Source organism: Cyprinus carpio, chromosome B16 (assembly GCF_018340385.1).
Source record: "Cyprinus carpio isolate SPL01 chromosome B16, ASM1834038v1, whole genome shotgun sequence".
Taxonomy (NCBI): domain Eukaryota; kingdom Metazoa; phylum Chordata; class Actinopteri; order Cypriniformes; family Cyprinidae; genus Cyprinus; species Cyprinus carpio.
This window is the reverse complement of record NC_056612.1, coordinates 7556019-7571502: the sequence shown is the minus strand read 5'-3', so window position 1 is coordinate 7571502 and position 15484 is coordinate 7556019. Positions and strand designations below refer to the sequence as shown.

Sequence of the window (15484 nt, the reverse complement as noted above, 5' to 3'; positions counted from 1 at the left end):
AACATTAAGATTGTAAGTGCATGCCATCTTACCCATTTTTCTGTCGTTATGTTTCTTTACAATCGATCACAAAGAAACGTGATATAATCTTCCTCCAATAATTATGGAAAATATTGCTGGAATTCCTCATCATGCCTTTCACAAAGCTTAAAATCTTGTAACCTAAAATCTTCATGATGTGTAAACCCTCTGTTCTTTTGGATGATGAAATTAACTCTCATTTTAAGGAGAGTTTAAGTGGGTTAAGTTATGTACCTAATTAAAGTTAGTTGTAATAAAAGCAAATACTCCAACACGAAGGAGCAAATTTGTACATACATCTTGTTCATAAGCAGCACTGCTGCAAGATGTTTGGCAAGCGTGTGCACAGGGGGTCTGGGAGTTAACAGGTGGATTAGAAGCCATCAGCAAAATGTATTTCATCATAAATCTGCACACTCTGAGCATTCGCCAGGCTTTAGAGCCCCTGAGCTTTAGAACACACACAAGAACACCAGTAAATCTTGCCTTCTATGGAACACAAAGTGAAAAGCTGCAGTGGAGAGCATTGAATTAGCCGTGTAACGCCCTCTTGTGTTGTTTAGACCATTAGTTTAAAAGCTTACTTTGCCAAAGTCGACTGACTCTTCTTTCCCAGAAACTCAGGGAGCAGATGCAATATCTGTAGTTTGAGGTCTATGCCTGTAAAATGGGAACCGTTGTGAATAGCCACTGTTGGCAATATGCTCAAGCGGGATTGAGACTCATCCCACTCTCAGGTATTCTTCTGTTTAAAATTTGATAAATGTGATTTGTTAAAGTAGAGATGGAAGTATGAAAGTTGCTTACTCCCTAAAATCATCCAACGAGACCTTTGTTATTGTAGAGTAGGAATTCAGACTTTTGTTCCTTTAAAGACTGAATTGATGAGGGACATCAACACATATGCACACTTTATTTATTTCTCGTGTTGACATGTTGTCTATGGGCCATTAAAATTTATTTCTAGGTTTTTCATATAGTATTGCAAACTTGGTTGGTCTCTACTTTATATATGTATACAACTTAGTTATTGGTATATATTTATTTATAAGGCTATTTCTGTTTTTTATCATGCATAGATGTGGTGTATATTCTATGGTCTCTTGTGTAACTATTCCTGAATGTTTGTATGTGTAAAAAGCCAAGGTGTTGTATTGGAACAGTTTCTTTCCTTGTTAATTCTAAAGAATATGAGTCTTTTCATTCAAAATAATGTAAAAGTTTTTTCTTTACCTACTGTATTTACATTATTGTTTTTATGCTTTTAAGTAGTATGTTTTCTATTAATAAAAGTGCAATAAATAACAAAAAATTTAAATGATATCAGTAGCTCTTTCACTTTAACATTTTGGCATTTGTCTCCTCAAATCTCAGAGAGCAAATAAAATATATGCAGTTTTGAGGACTTTTAATTCAAGATCCTGGCAATGTATACGGGTTCAGGATTGACACTATTCAGACACATTGCCATTTACCAGTCATTGGATTTGAATGCATTAAGATTGCATTGGGAAATGTAATTTGTAGAGACTGACATATGGTAAAATTTTATAGTAAAATCACAGAGGCATAAGAGGACATTATTCTAGAAGTGAAGCTCTGGATTAATGAGGTAGAACTGTTTTGTTACAAAAGTAAAAGGTGACTTTGTTTTATTTGCAAACCCATGTGGAGCTCTCTTGTAGTTTTTCCAATATTTTGGGTTTGACTCAGACTAACTTGGACACATCAACATTACTTCACACCGCTCCAATTGATTTCCTTTCAGTCAACAAATGTGAATCAGAATACTCTACGGTCTGTGTGACTTGTTTCTGCAGCAACAGAATTGTTTCTTGTTTTTCTAAACTCAGTCTACCCAATCATTGACTACCTTTACCTTAACAAATCCATCTCTAATTGCTGATGTAATACAAAAATCGAATTCCTCTTCAAGTCAATTAGACCCTGCACCTACTTTTCTCCTGAAACAATGTATCCCTGTTTTTTCTGCCCCAATCTCACACCTCATCAACATGTCTTTCATTTCTTCCACTGTTCCTATCTCACTCAAGACTGCAGCTGTTATTCCTATTCTCAAAAAAAAAAAAAAAAATGAATATGGAACCTGTAAATCTATCCAACTACCGTCAAATCTCTAACCTGCCATTTGTATCTAAAATCATGGAAAAGACTGTTGCCTCTCAGCTGCAGTCATTTCTAGCTCACAACAATCTCTTTGATATTTTTCAGTCTGGTTTTCGCTCACGGCACAGTACGGAAACTGCTTTAGTAAAGGTTGTCAAAGATCTATTACTTTCTGGTGATTCAGGCAGTTTATTGATTATTTTATTACTTGACCTCAGCTCAGCATTTGATAATATTTGTCATAAGATATTACTCTCTCGCCTTGCAGAGGTTGGCATCTCAGGTTCTGCATTTCTCCTGATACCTCACAGATAGGCGATACTTCATCTCACTGCACAATTCCAAATCTCCCACTGTCTTGCTCAAACAGGGAGTTCCACAGGGCTCAGTTCTCTGACCATTATTATTCATCCTCTACATTCAGCCTCTTGGCCAAATAATTTGTCGCCATGGTTTTAACTACCACTGTTATGCTGATGACATCCAGATGTATACTGCTTGTCAACCAGATTCTACCCATTCGATGGCATCCTTATCTTCATGTGTCAGTGAGTTTAAGGATCAGCTACATTCTAATTTTCTTAGTCTGAACTTGAGTAAAACAGAAATTTTAATATTTGGTCCCCCATCTCTAATAGAAAAAAATTTGATGTTTCTAGCTTTGACCTTGACTCTATTTCTATTTTTCCATCGGCTAGTGTTAGAAACTTAGGTATCATTCTAAACTCATTAAGGACTCTGGATGACCACATTAGCAAACTCTCCAAAGCTGCTTTTTTTCAACTACGTTGAATTGCACAACTTCGTCCTTTCCTCAGTAGAAAAGGTGTGGAATTGACTATTGTAATGCTCTTTTCTCTGGCTTACCAGCTCACTCCATCGTTCGTCTGCAGTACATTCAAAATTCTGCTTCCAGATTATTAACTTTCACAAAAAAATCTGCTCACATCACCCCTTTCTATTTAATCTTCACTGGTTTCCTGTATCTATTCGTGTACAATACAATTCTTCTGCTCACATTTAAGGCACTCAAAGGTCTTGCTCCCTCCTACATTTCGACCTACTCTCTTCTTATATACCTTCTTGCACACTCCTGTATTCTAATTCTGAACTTCTTTGTGTACCTAGGTTCGGTCTATCTTCAATGGGCGGCAAGTCTTTTTCTGTTACTGCACCCAAACTTTGGAATTCACTTCCCCTGGCACTCAGAACAGTCACCTCTTTCAGTGAATACAAATCAAAGCTTAAAACTTATTTGTTCAACACTATCACTAATTTACATTGTGTATTTTTTGTTTTCTATTTTTGCCTTTACTACATAATCTGTGTTATATGCAACTACATTATTTGTAACTGAATTGGGCAAATGTCCAATGAAATCGTTTCTTTGTAATCAATATTTGTTGCTTTGGTGTACCTTGTACAGCGTCCTTGAGCTTGGGAAAGGTGCTATATAAATTAGGCATATTATTATTATTATATTAAGCCTGGCTTTCCATGCTGATCAGATATCAATTTATTCCAGCCTCTCAGTGGTTGCCCAGCTCTGGGAAATGAAGACCATTCGTCATAAGGATGGCAGTATGAATTGAATTCATGTCTGGGGAATTTTCCCTTAATGTTCAGTGTCATATCTAAGGGACATGTGATTGTGCAACCCTGTCTCAACATGCCTGGTGCTCCCCTGTTGAGACTGTATGAGCCATTGTAGGCTCTCACTGGTTGTAAAACAACAAGCAATCAAGACTTGCGAATAAGGTCCATAAAAGCGAAGATGGGAATGGGTCGGTTAAGGTTGCCAATGGAGAGGCAGAAGAGAGGGGGAGAAATGCAGCCTGTAAATGGGAGAATGGGCCAAGGGATCCATAACTCATGTGAGGTGGGGACTGTATTGGTAGGCGCTGATGTGTGAGAGAAATGAGCTGGCGTGAGCTCAGACACCCTCTCAGCCTTTTTTTACAACCACGGAAAATCCAAAATATAAATGTGAGGTATAATTAATTGTTGGCAGACAACTCATTTGGCTTGCATTATGGCAGCTTGAACTCTACACTGAAATGCTGATGTAGATTGAGTAGTCTTTATAGTGTGTGACTAGAACATTGTGGTCACATCTAGAATGAAAAATTACTTGGTTTCTCTTTCGTTGGATGTCGGTAAATACAGTATTTTTGAAGGTGTGGTTAGACCACTAATAAATCAAGATTTAAGCGAATTGAAAAAAAAAAAGTTGCAAAATGTTTTGAATGATGATTCTCTAGATCAAAATCCAGCATATGCAGGATCAACATATGATGGCCTTGTCATCAGGAAGATCATTCAAATGTGACACTAGCCCCAACACAAATGGTTTGGAATGCAGCTGCCTGGTTTGCTCAAGTAAACAATGGGTGAACTTGACTGGTAAGCAATTCCATAGAGATAAATATTGTTACAGGGTTATAGGGCTACATATGTGTGGTAGCAGAAATTAGTTTTAACTTGGTGGTTAACAGTAATAATGACAAGGCTTATAATTTTGCTGATAAATAAACAAATGAATGACTGATATATTGGCTAAAACTTTAAATAGACTGCATCAACAGCGATGTATTGGAAACTGATGAGCCCCATTTTCTTAAAGTAGTCTACTGATCTAGAAACTAAATCTTTACCTCCAACCCCATGTGCTGCCTGCTAATACGTCTTACCTCATTCCATCAGGTATATGTCTCTGACTTGACGTGATTGATGTGGACTGAGATGTGAACTGGGCCTGGTGCGCAGAGGCATGGTCGAGGACTGGCCTTCTTAATCACAATCCCCAAAGCTGAGAAAGTGGCACATCCTTACCTCTGAGGCTGGCCTATATTTAGACAGGAGCCAAAAAAAGGAAATGTAGCCTAGCACCAGCCAACATACACACAGACATACACACAGCCAAAAGTTTCCATCCGTATATGATTAGAGTGGAGGCCCATATTGCTTGCCTTGTTTTGCCAAAACCTCACAGAGCATGAGAAGTCTCTCATATAGAAGCACTCCAACCGCGGTGGTCAGTTTCAGTCAATATACAATGCTCAATCATTTTGTTTTCATTATGGCTTAAATTGGCCAAATCATTTGAATCATCAGTCCCACGGTTTTGTAAATTGAGCTGCTGTATCTGAATCAGGGGAACAGATAATGGTTGGTGTGTTTAACAGTTTTTTTTTTTTTGTACATTAAATTAGTTTACAGTGGATTGTGTGGGTTACCTAAACTGGACAGAATGACTACATAAATGCTTGGGTCAGTCTTACTGCCAAAATTAGTCACCACCGATAAAATAATTAAAAAAAAATATGCAATGAACTAATCAGTTAGAACTTGTATTTATTGCCACGTAAATGCAAGCTCGTAGAACACCATTACCATAAATGGCACTGAATTGTTTTTGGGTTTTTTTTTTTTGCATGACCTGTCATGACCTGTCAAACAGGGTCAAAATGTACAAAGTTTGAACTATTTAAAGCTATTGTGGGATTAAAAACTGCAACTAACCTTTTTACCAGTTGAAATAATTAACTGCTGGACTGCACCACACCATTTATTCATTGCATGCCCTGCTTTTATCCGTGCCATTGAATGCTTGTCAAGTTCACACACTTGTCCAGCACCAGGATATCATCTGTCCACAACTGGGAAATCTATTTGTGGACTGACTATTAACAGCGTCTTTTACTTTTGGCATGTCTGTTTGAGTAATTGACCTGGTCGAAATGTTTGGCTATTGGGTAGAGAAGCTGACTTCTTAGCATCATAAAAGACCTTTGCTCTACTTAGAAGTGTAGTGTGACACTTCCCTGTGTGTAGCTCCAGTATTACTTCCTTTGTTGAGCTGTGCAGTGATGGTGTTTAAATTCAGTTGTGTCATTAATAATGCATGACTGGACCCCAGGGTTGATTGACAACTTGTATTTCACGCTTGGCAGACCAGTTAATTTAGGAAGCACTGGCAAAGCTCATTATTATTTTTACTCTGTTATGTATGAAACAAACACCGCTCCAGACTCTTAGAGGACAGTCATGTGTTTTTGGACACATCAGACACTGTGTCATTAAATCAGCTTGCCTGCTGAGTGATATGATTGGAGGATATTTGGATAACGGGAAAAGGCTTAAGTTTCCTTGAGCCATACAAGCTTTTGTGCAGAATTAGATATATATTTTGTTCAGATCATGTGCTCTTTAAGCTGTGAACACTGGCAGCAACTAAATATTATGATTGTGCTCAGCTTGTGGTGTCTCCTATTACTGATCAGCACTTTCTGTAACATCCCTGCGAATACTGTAAATAATGAATGCTGATTCTGTAAAAGCTTCTTACTTTTTATAGTGATGTCTGTGCAGTGGAGGTTTTTAGTGCCCTACCATTTGAAATTCCTAGTCAAAGTCATTTGTCTTTCCTTTGGGAGCGAAACATAACATGGCATTTTAGTTATGTAGAGCAGGTTTTGAAGGTTTCACAGTGGGCAGAGCTACAAAGAAACTCAGAAAAATAGAGATCAACAAAGTGTCCTGTGAAATCTTGTTGCTTGTTTGGACTAAAAAAAAAAAAAAAAAAAAAAAAAGGAAGAGGTAGTATATTTATTGTTGATTTATTGTTTTGTGGATTATTTAGTAAACAAGCTGACATTTTGGTATGGTTAAATGGTTCACTTGAATGCATTACTATAATAATGAGTAAAATTTACTGTATTTTTGTTTGTGCACTAAGATGTTTCACGTAAATTACACATTAAGTAAATCTACTTAAGTTAAGTAAAATTTATAAAGTAAATAAGTATTTACTTTTTTTTTTATTTACTCACCTTTTATAAAGTGTTCAATAAATGAAGCCCATTAACACCATAGTCCTTATGTAACAATCCTAACCACAGTCTTTTACAGTAAATGTACAAAATAAATGAACAATAAACACTAACAAATCTTTGCTTTTACTTAAAAATACATAGATTAATTTCAGTATTTATTAGGCCTGTCAAACGATTGTTAGCGATTAATTGCATCCATAATAAAAGTTTTTGTTTATAATATATGTGTGTACTATGTATGTATTATTATGTATATATAAATACACACACATGCATGTAATTATTTAAGAAAAATATGTTATGTTTATACTTTAAATATATTTATATATAATATTAATTATATGAATATAAATATATACATGTAAATACATATATACTGTATGTGTGTGCAATTATATATACATAATAACTGTACATAGTACACTACACACATACTGTACATATTATATAAACAAAAACTTTAATTTTGTATGCCATTAATTGCGATTAATTATTTGACAACACTAGTATTTATTGTCTTAGTATAGTCCTATATGCAAAGCATGCTGGGAACTAAAACACCAACAATTCCCCCTTTTTTTTTTTTGTTAATGCAACTAAAATGGTTAAAGTAGGCAAAACACAAATTAAGTGAACTTTAGTTTTACATAAGTGGACTGAACACAATGAAATTTGGTTGTATATAATATATATAATGGTTTGGTTGATATAATGTTCAGAAATTGTGTTGCATGACTAAACATTTTTGAACACCCTGATACCAGTGCACATTACGCAAAAACAGCATTTTCAAAAAGCTAAGTTTTTACTTGACAAAATGTGTTATATGTAATGTATAATTATATGTGCCTAAGGACTGATCCACTATTGATGAATCATCATCATAGAAACTGATGTTGCTGATGGATAAAAGGTCAGAACATTTTAACTCAGTACCTGCAAAGGTTTGTATGGTTCATGTTGTACAGGGCCACTGAAAACGCCAGAGTGTCAGCTGACATGTGTAAGCTAAATGTAAATGAATTACAGAAATAGAATGCATACCCACAATACACACATGTAACCGTTTTATGTGGGTACTGGCATAAGATGAAGTCACTAAAGAAGCATAAGTAAAGATATAAGAAGAAGAAGGAGTGACCCACAAGCCCACACACGTACAAACAGAGTAAATGTTATGCGAATATTGGATTGTGGTGAGGTCACTGACGTGGGGGAAATAAAACGCACACACACACCCACACACACACACACACACACACACATACAACATGCCCCATGAAGTCCCGGGACACTACTATTGCACATGCCCCAGTCATTATATCTCCCTGCAGAGAGCCATAAACTTAGCCAGGAAGTGGTGGCCAATTTAGCCTAGTGACATAATGTGTTATGATGGGCAATCAAGCCTGACTTCTGCCGACTCCCTCATAAAGCGAATGAAATCAATATCAGTGTGGAGACGTGCACTGCGCATTTATGCCCTTCAGTAAGACTGTTCAGTAAGTCATTCAGAATAATAATTTTATACACAGTTTATGTATTTAGTAATGATGACTTTCCATATTGGGATATGAGAGACAGCTTCATGAAAGAAAATAAATAAATTCAGACAAACACTGCATATGCTTGGCCTTTAAAGCTGCATAGCAATATGTTGACCCAGATACTGTGCTTATATTTACCAGGCTTTAGTCTTGTTGCCTTATTGTATGCTTCAAGAAGAGCGCAATCATTATAATAGTCTTGTTAGCATTCTATATACAGCATACATGGTAATATATACAGTATATATAAGTTGTAAATAAAACAAAAATAGTTGGAGTATGCATACAAGAAAATATATTTCAGTTTTTACATTTTTTTTAAAGATTGTGTAATTCAATGTTTAACTAGCTGTTTCTTTATAATTAATTGTGAAATTTACTAGCAATTTCTGAGTGAAAATTGTCTCTACACCATTTTCTTCTGTGTCAAAATATAAGCTAATCTGAAGTATAGTGATCGTAATCACTCTATAAAGGTTTTTTTTTTTTTTTTTTTTGGTAAAATTCTCTGATAAGGTGTTATGGTGTGGTATCCTATTAACTGTACCATCGTATTGAGTGTGGAGTCAGATTGTGCTGGGTTTGATATGGTATTGATATTTTCCTGTGGTTTTAAAGGAAAAATTAGTGAAAAAAAGGCAGTTGCTGCTTCCCGTGGAGATTAACCTCCCATTGACATTCATATTATTATTCACCCATCCAGCCCAGCCTTTGTGTAACCCAACCTCCACTCTCAATAACAAAAAAATAGGTATTTTACAGTGAATAACACCTACTAAGGTTGATGTATAGCCTGTTTATTTATACATTTGTGTTTTATTTGGCTGTGCTCTGAAAGTGTGGTGAAATACAGTGCTGTGAAAAGGTTTTTTTTTGTCACATGATTCAGATCAAACAAATTTTTAAATTACACAAAGATAATGCAAGTAAATTCAAAATGCAGTTTTTTTAATGATGATTTCATTTATTAAGGTGTTCCTGTGGCTCAGTGGTAGAGCATTGCTTTAGCAGCGCAAAAGGTTGTGGGTTCGGGAACACATGTTAGGTAAAAAAAATTATAGCCTGAAATGTATAGTCTGCTAAATGCATAAATGTAATTTTTAAGGGAGAAAACTGTCCAAACCTACAGTACCTGGCCCTACGTGAAAAATTAATTGCCCCCTCCTGTTAAATCATGAAAGAACTGTGATTAACCAAATTATTTTAGAAAGCTGAGTTAAATTTCCCTAGCCACACCCAGGTCTGATTACTGCCAGACCCATTGAATCAAGAAATTATTTAAAAAGAACCTGTCTGACAAAGTGAAGCATGCTTAAAGAGCAACACATCATGCCGCAATCTAAAGAAATTCAAGAACAGATAAGAAACAAAATAGTTGACATGTTTCAGTCTGGAAAGGGTTATAAAGCCATTTCTAAGGCTTTGGGACTCCAGCGAACCATGGTCATTATCCATTATCCATTATCCATTATCCACAAATGGTGAAAACTTGGAACAGTGGTAAACCTTCCCAGGAGTGGCCAGCCCACCAAAATTACTTCAAGAGCGCAGGGCAGACTGTAAGTTCATGAACGTCCTCCGTGGCAGGACAGGCAGTGAGTTCATGGACAGCCTTCTTAGTTCAGCAGCGGACGCCTCCACCTCTGGAGGTTCTGCAGCGGACGCTTCCACCTCTGGAGGTTCAGCAGCGGATGCCTCCACCTCTGGAGGTTCAGCAGTGGACGCTGCCACCTCTGGAGGTTCTGCAGCGGACGCTTCCACCTCTGGAGGTTCAGCAGCGGACGCCTCCACCTCTGGAGGTTCAGCAGCGGACGCCTCCACCTCTGGAGGTTCAGCAGCGGACGCCTCCACCTCTGGAGGTTCAGCAGCGGACGACTACACCTCTGGAGGTTCAGCAGCGGACGCCTCCACCTCTGGAGGTTCAGCAGCGGATGCCTCCACCTCTGGAGGTTCAGCAGTGGACGCTGCCACCTCTGGAGGTTCAGCAGCGGACGCCTCCACCTCTGGAGGTTCAGCAGCGGATGCCTCCACCTCTGGAGGTTCTGTAGCGGACGCCGCCACCTTTGGAGGTTCTGCAGCAGACGCCGCCACCTCTGGGGCAGACTCATGGACAGGAGAGGCCTCTGAGGCAGACTCGTGGACAGGAGAGGCCCTTTGGGGCACATTGTGCGGCCATCTTGCGAAGAGGCTCTTGATTGTTGGCCATGTTATGAAGTCTCTTGAGTGGCCGGCATGACGTAAGCAAACCTTGGCTTGGTATGCATGACGTGAGCAGACTCTGGCTTGACAGGCATGGCGTGAGCAGGCTCTGGTGTAGCAGACATAACGTGAGCAGACATTGGAATGGCAGCCCTCTTGTGAGCATACTTTGGGATGGCAACCATCTTGCAATGAGGATCAGGAGTAGTAGGCATGACGTGAACAACTCCTGACGTAATGTGCAAATACCCTGGTGTGGTGGATACAGGATACTGGAGGATAACAGGGCTCCTCATCAGCAACCCCCACAGTAAATGCAGAGCCACTTAGCAACAAAGCAAAGTCAATATATCTCTCCAGAGACCAGATGATCTTTACCCCAGGCAACTGAGAACGTAAGGGTTCATCTAAACCAAAATGAAAAATGGCGAGTTGTGATGAACCCAAGTGCAGCTTTTATTCAAAGTAATCCAAAAGTCCAAACAAACAAAGAAAGACTTGACTTGGCATGAACAGACTTGAACAGACTTGACTCACCGACAGCAAGTTACAACACCAATACTCTACAGGAGATAATGGCAACATGAGGGCTATTTATATTACATGACAAGAACAAACCCCCCAAAACCCACCTTACAATATTTTAAATAAATATTTTAAATAAATATTGTACAGGCCAATGGCAATTTTGAGATCATTTGTTTGCGTATGGACCACCAAAAGTGCCAGCAGTAGAACTTCAGCAGTCCTTGGGTCAGTTCCAGAATGCTGTAATATATATATATATATATATATATATATATATATATATATATATTATATATGTACAATATGTACAATTATTAATAATAATAATAATAATAATACGTTTATCCAGAAAGGATGCAGTAAATTGATCAAAAGGGACAATAAAGTGACAGTTACAAAAGATTTTTATTTTAAGTAAATGAGGTTCTTTTGAATCTTGAAAAATATATATTACAGTTTCCACAAATATTTTGCGCTGATTATAAGACGAAAAGTTTCTTAAGCACCAAATCAGCATATTAGAATTATTTATGAAAGAACATGTGGCACTGAAGACTGGAGTAATAAAAATTCACAGTGTTACTGTTTTACTGCATTTTTTTCTTCAAATAAATGCGGTCTGGTGAGCATAAAAGACTTCTTTCAAAAACGTTAAAAGTGCCTGTATAGACGATATTAATCAGTTGTTCAACAAGATGTTTAAAGCAGAACACAATACTTTTCCTGAGCAGAGAATTCTGATTGACCTTTATGTGTTCACTGGTTTACTGACATTTTGATCTTTTTTATAACCCAGTTATTCTTAAGACGGGCAATAAGTTTGAAATTTAAATTGGCGAATTGGTTTAATGCAAGATTTTGACACTATTTGTATTGAGGGAGATTGGTGTCAATGAGTGCACATTAGCATGTTATATGCATTGGCAAATCTGTTGATGAATTAAGATCTTGCCATCTGTTGAGTAGGCGGAGAGAGAGAATGAGGATAGGGTGGAGCAGGCATGTATCTGACTCAGGAGGCCTTGACATACAGAACTAAATATGTTATTAACTGCATACCATATAATCAAACACATTTTAAACACATTGAAGTAAATCAAAAAAATATGAATGCGATAAATCTCTGCATGTTTTAGCTATTAACCTGCCATAGTTCTAGTGTGCTGTTTCACAAAAGTAGGCTAATCAACTTATGAATAAATGATATCATGTGTTGCTTTTCCTGTTTACAAGTTGTGTGAATGTGTTTGTCATCATGTGCTTTGGAGATTGACCAGTTTTTGAATCCTTCCAGGGTTCCACAGAAATGAAGACATGAAGGCTGTTGAAGTTCTTCCCATCCTTAAAGAAAAGGTGGCATTCTTATCAGGTGAGCCTATATACAAAAGTAAGATATTATACAAAAGTTATTTTTTTTAGAAAAGTAACACTTTTAAAATCTATGTAATATAGATGCTTTTGTTATGAGCTATATTCCTTAAAGATTCTTGAAAAAAAATGTATCATGGTTTCATTAAAAATATATAGGAACACATCTGTTTTTAATATTGATAATAATAAGAAATGTTAATTCAGCACCAAATCAGATTTATTGAATTATTTATTTTAATTATTTATGTGACACTGAAGACTGGAGTAATGGCTGCTGAAAATTCAGCTTTGCTATCTCAGAAATAAATTACTTTTTAAAATAAATTAAAATAATAATAATAAAGGTATTTTAAATTGTAAAAATATTTCATAGTATTATTTTTTATTGTATTTTAGATCAAATTAATTCAGCCCAGGTGACTCTAAGAGGCTTTTTATTTTTTTAAATATTTCAATCTATTGCCGACCCCAAAATGTATAAACCATGGTCACATCTTTAAAACCCATCATAGTTAAGAAAGGAGTGAAAAAGAAACTGTTGCTTCCTGCTCCATTCTAAGCCATTTATTTAGAAGTGTTCACTCCTTATCCAAAGGCCCGGATTTCTATGAATATTAACGAGAGGAAACTTATTTGCAGTGACAGTCATTAACACTCTCAGATATGTGAGCTCAAAGGCAGAGCAGCATCGCTTGGAAAATGCAGTGAGTGTTTAGCTGGCTGCTGACCCAGATAGCTTACGAACATCTTAATCTTTGGCAGGCCAACTTGCTCATCATCAGCTCAGCTTGTCTAAGTAGAGATATAACTCATTTCCAGTGTTGCCCTTTTTCCACCTCTGCTCATCAAAGAAAGTATAATGGAAGTTGGTTTGCAATATGACGATATGAAGCAATCATATTACCCTAGCAATGATATGAGACATCATATTCTGTATTAGACAAAAACTGAAGCTACTGTAGTTAAACACAACTTGGCATGGTTGCCTATGATAAGTAGGCCACAGTGTTCTGAAGCATCACTATATACAGTAGGTAGGCTAGTTGGAGTTTCTCAAGATTAGCCATTGCCCTATTTTACTAATGCTTGAGTGACACAGATGTTGTTGTTCCACCCAAATATATAGTGTGTTGATTTGGCCTGCAGGTGGAAGAGATCGTCGTGGAGGGCCAGTCCTTACATTTCCAGCCAGGAGTAACCATGACAGAATACGACAGGAGGACCTCAGACGACTTATTGCATACCTTGCAGGCATTCCCAGGTATGCAGTGTGTGTGTGTCTTTGTCTGTGTGTCAATGTGAACATTATTATGCAACTAAATTTGTAGTCGTAAAAGATCAGGTTCAAGCAGTTGAAACGTTGAGGGATTGATCCCATGGCAGCACAGGTGTGGAAGTCAGCCTGCTGCTTGAATTGTAAAGATACAATTCACTCATCATTGTGTTCATCCTAGCTGCTCAAGGAAAGATAGACTAGCGGTTGATCTTTTTTTGGCCATTTATTTAAAATGAGCCATTCTATAAATGTGCAGTCACGATTTGCTTTTCACCATCATGCCTGACAAAATCAGCAAAACCAGTCAATTCATTAGAAATACATGGGATCAGGATAAGGAGACCCCAAAGTTTTTTGTTTTGTTTTGTTTTGTTTTGTTTTGTTTTGTTTTGTTTTGTTTTGTTTATTTATTTTTTAAAGAAATCAAGGCTTTTCTTCAGCAAGGATGCAGTATATTGATCAAAGTTAACAGTAAATGTATATTCCTAGAACAAAAAAAAAAAAAAAAACTATGTATTTAATATACATTTATTTTATACTAAGTGAAGTTCAGAACTACTTACATATTTACTGACGTATCAATCGAGACATACTGATATAAAAATGATAGTTAAATTTTATTTGGAGTAGTCAAGTCAAGTCACCGTTATTTATATAGTGCTTTTTACAATGCAGATTGTGTCAAAGCAGCTTAACAGGGAAATAGTTAAACAGGGAAATAGTTAGTCTAAATAGTGTGCCATTCTCCTGTGGCCAGACGAGACCAGCAGTTTGATTCTAGGCTGCAACAAACTACTTGTGCACAATGCACATTTCTTAATATTAAACCTGAAATGTCACTATTGATGATGACTGTGTGACCTTTGAATAATATTGTCTTTAAATGCAAGATATTTAAAGAGTACCTAAAGTACACTTGCAATAGTTCAGCTTTAGCACAATCAAATATACTTCAGTATATCTTTAGTTGTTCTTCAGAGCTACTTCCGCACAATTTAAAGTGCACTAAGCACAAAATTAGTTGTTCAAATTTAGCAGACTTTAAGTATAAAAGTTTAGTACACCAAATGTACAACTGCAGGGTATTTTTATTAAGTAAATAAAATGTAAATGCATTTGTAGTATACTTAGCATGAAATAAATTTATTTCAAAAATGTTTTAGTATATTTATTTTCCTAGACTTCTGGGGGCCCTATGCATTTTTTTTTTTTTTTTTTTTTTATTTTTCGAGTAAGACACTGTATGACATTCATGTTACATGATTTTACTGATTTTTAAGTAGAAAGGGCGACAGTGAACCGCATTAAAAGAAATTACATAAGTGGTTTTCATAACCACAGGCCAAATTCAAAAACAAAACTTTAAATAATCTTTGAGAGCAAGGGGGCCCCCTGGTGATTCAGGGGCCCTACACAGCTTGCGTACTTTGCATATAGGGAGGATCGGCTGTTTATTTTTCACTAGGGTTGTTACAAAATATTTGTTTACAACAGATTATGTTGTTTTGAATATTATGTTCATCAAAAATGCATCATGGTTTCCGCAAACATGTTAAGCAGCACAACTGTTTTCTACATTG

General features: G+C 36.7%; 1 protein-coding gene across 1 annotated transcript in view; it reads left to right on the top strand.

The window, feature by feature from the left end:
- triob (trio Rho guanine nucleotide exchange factor b) overlaps positions 1–15484 on the top strand; it is a 132389-nt gene that overhangs the window by 36993 nt on the left and 79912 nt on the right. Inside the window, 2 exon segments of the mRNA XM_042740505.1 lie at positions 12552–12626; positions 13775–13889. Of these exon segments, the coding sequence (XP_042596439.1) occupies positions 12552–12626; positions 13775–13889 (190 nt within the window).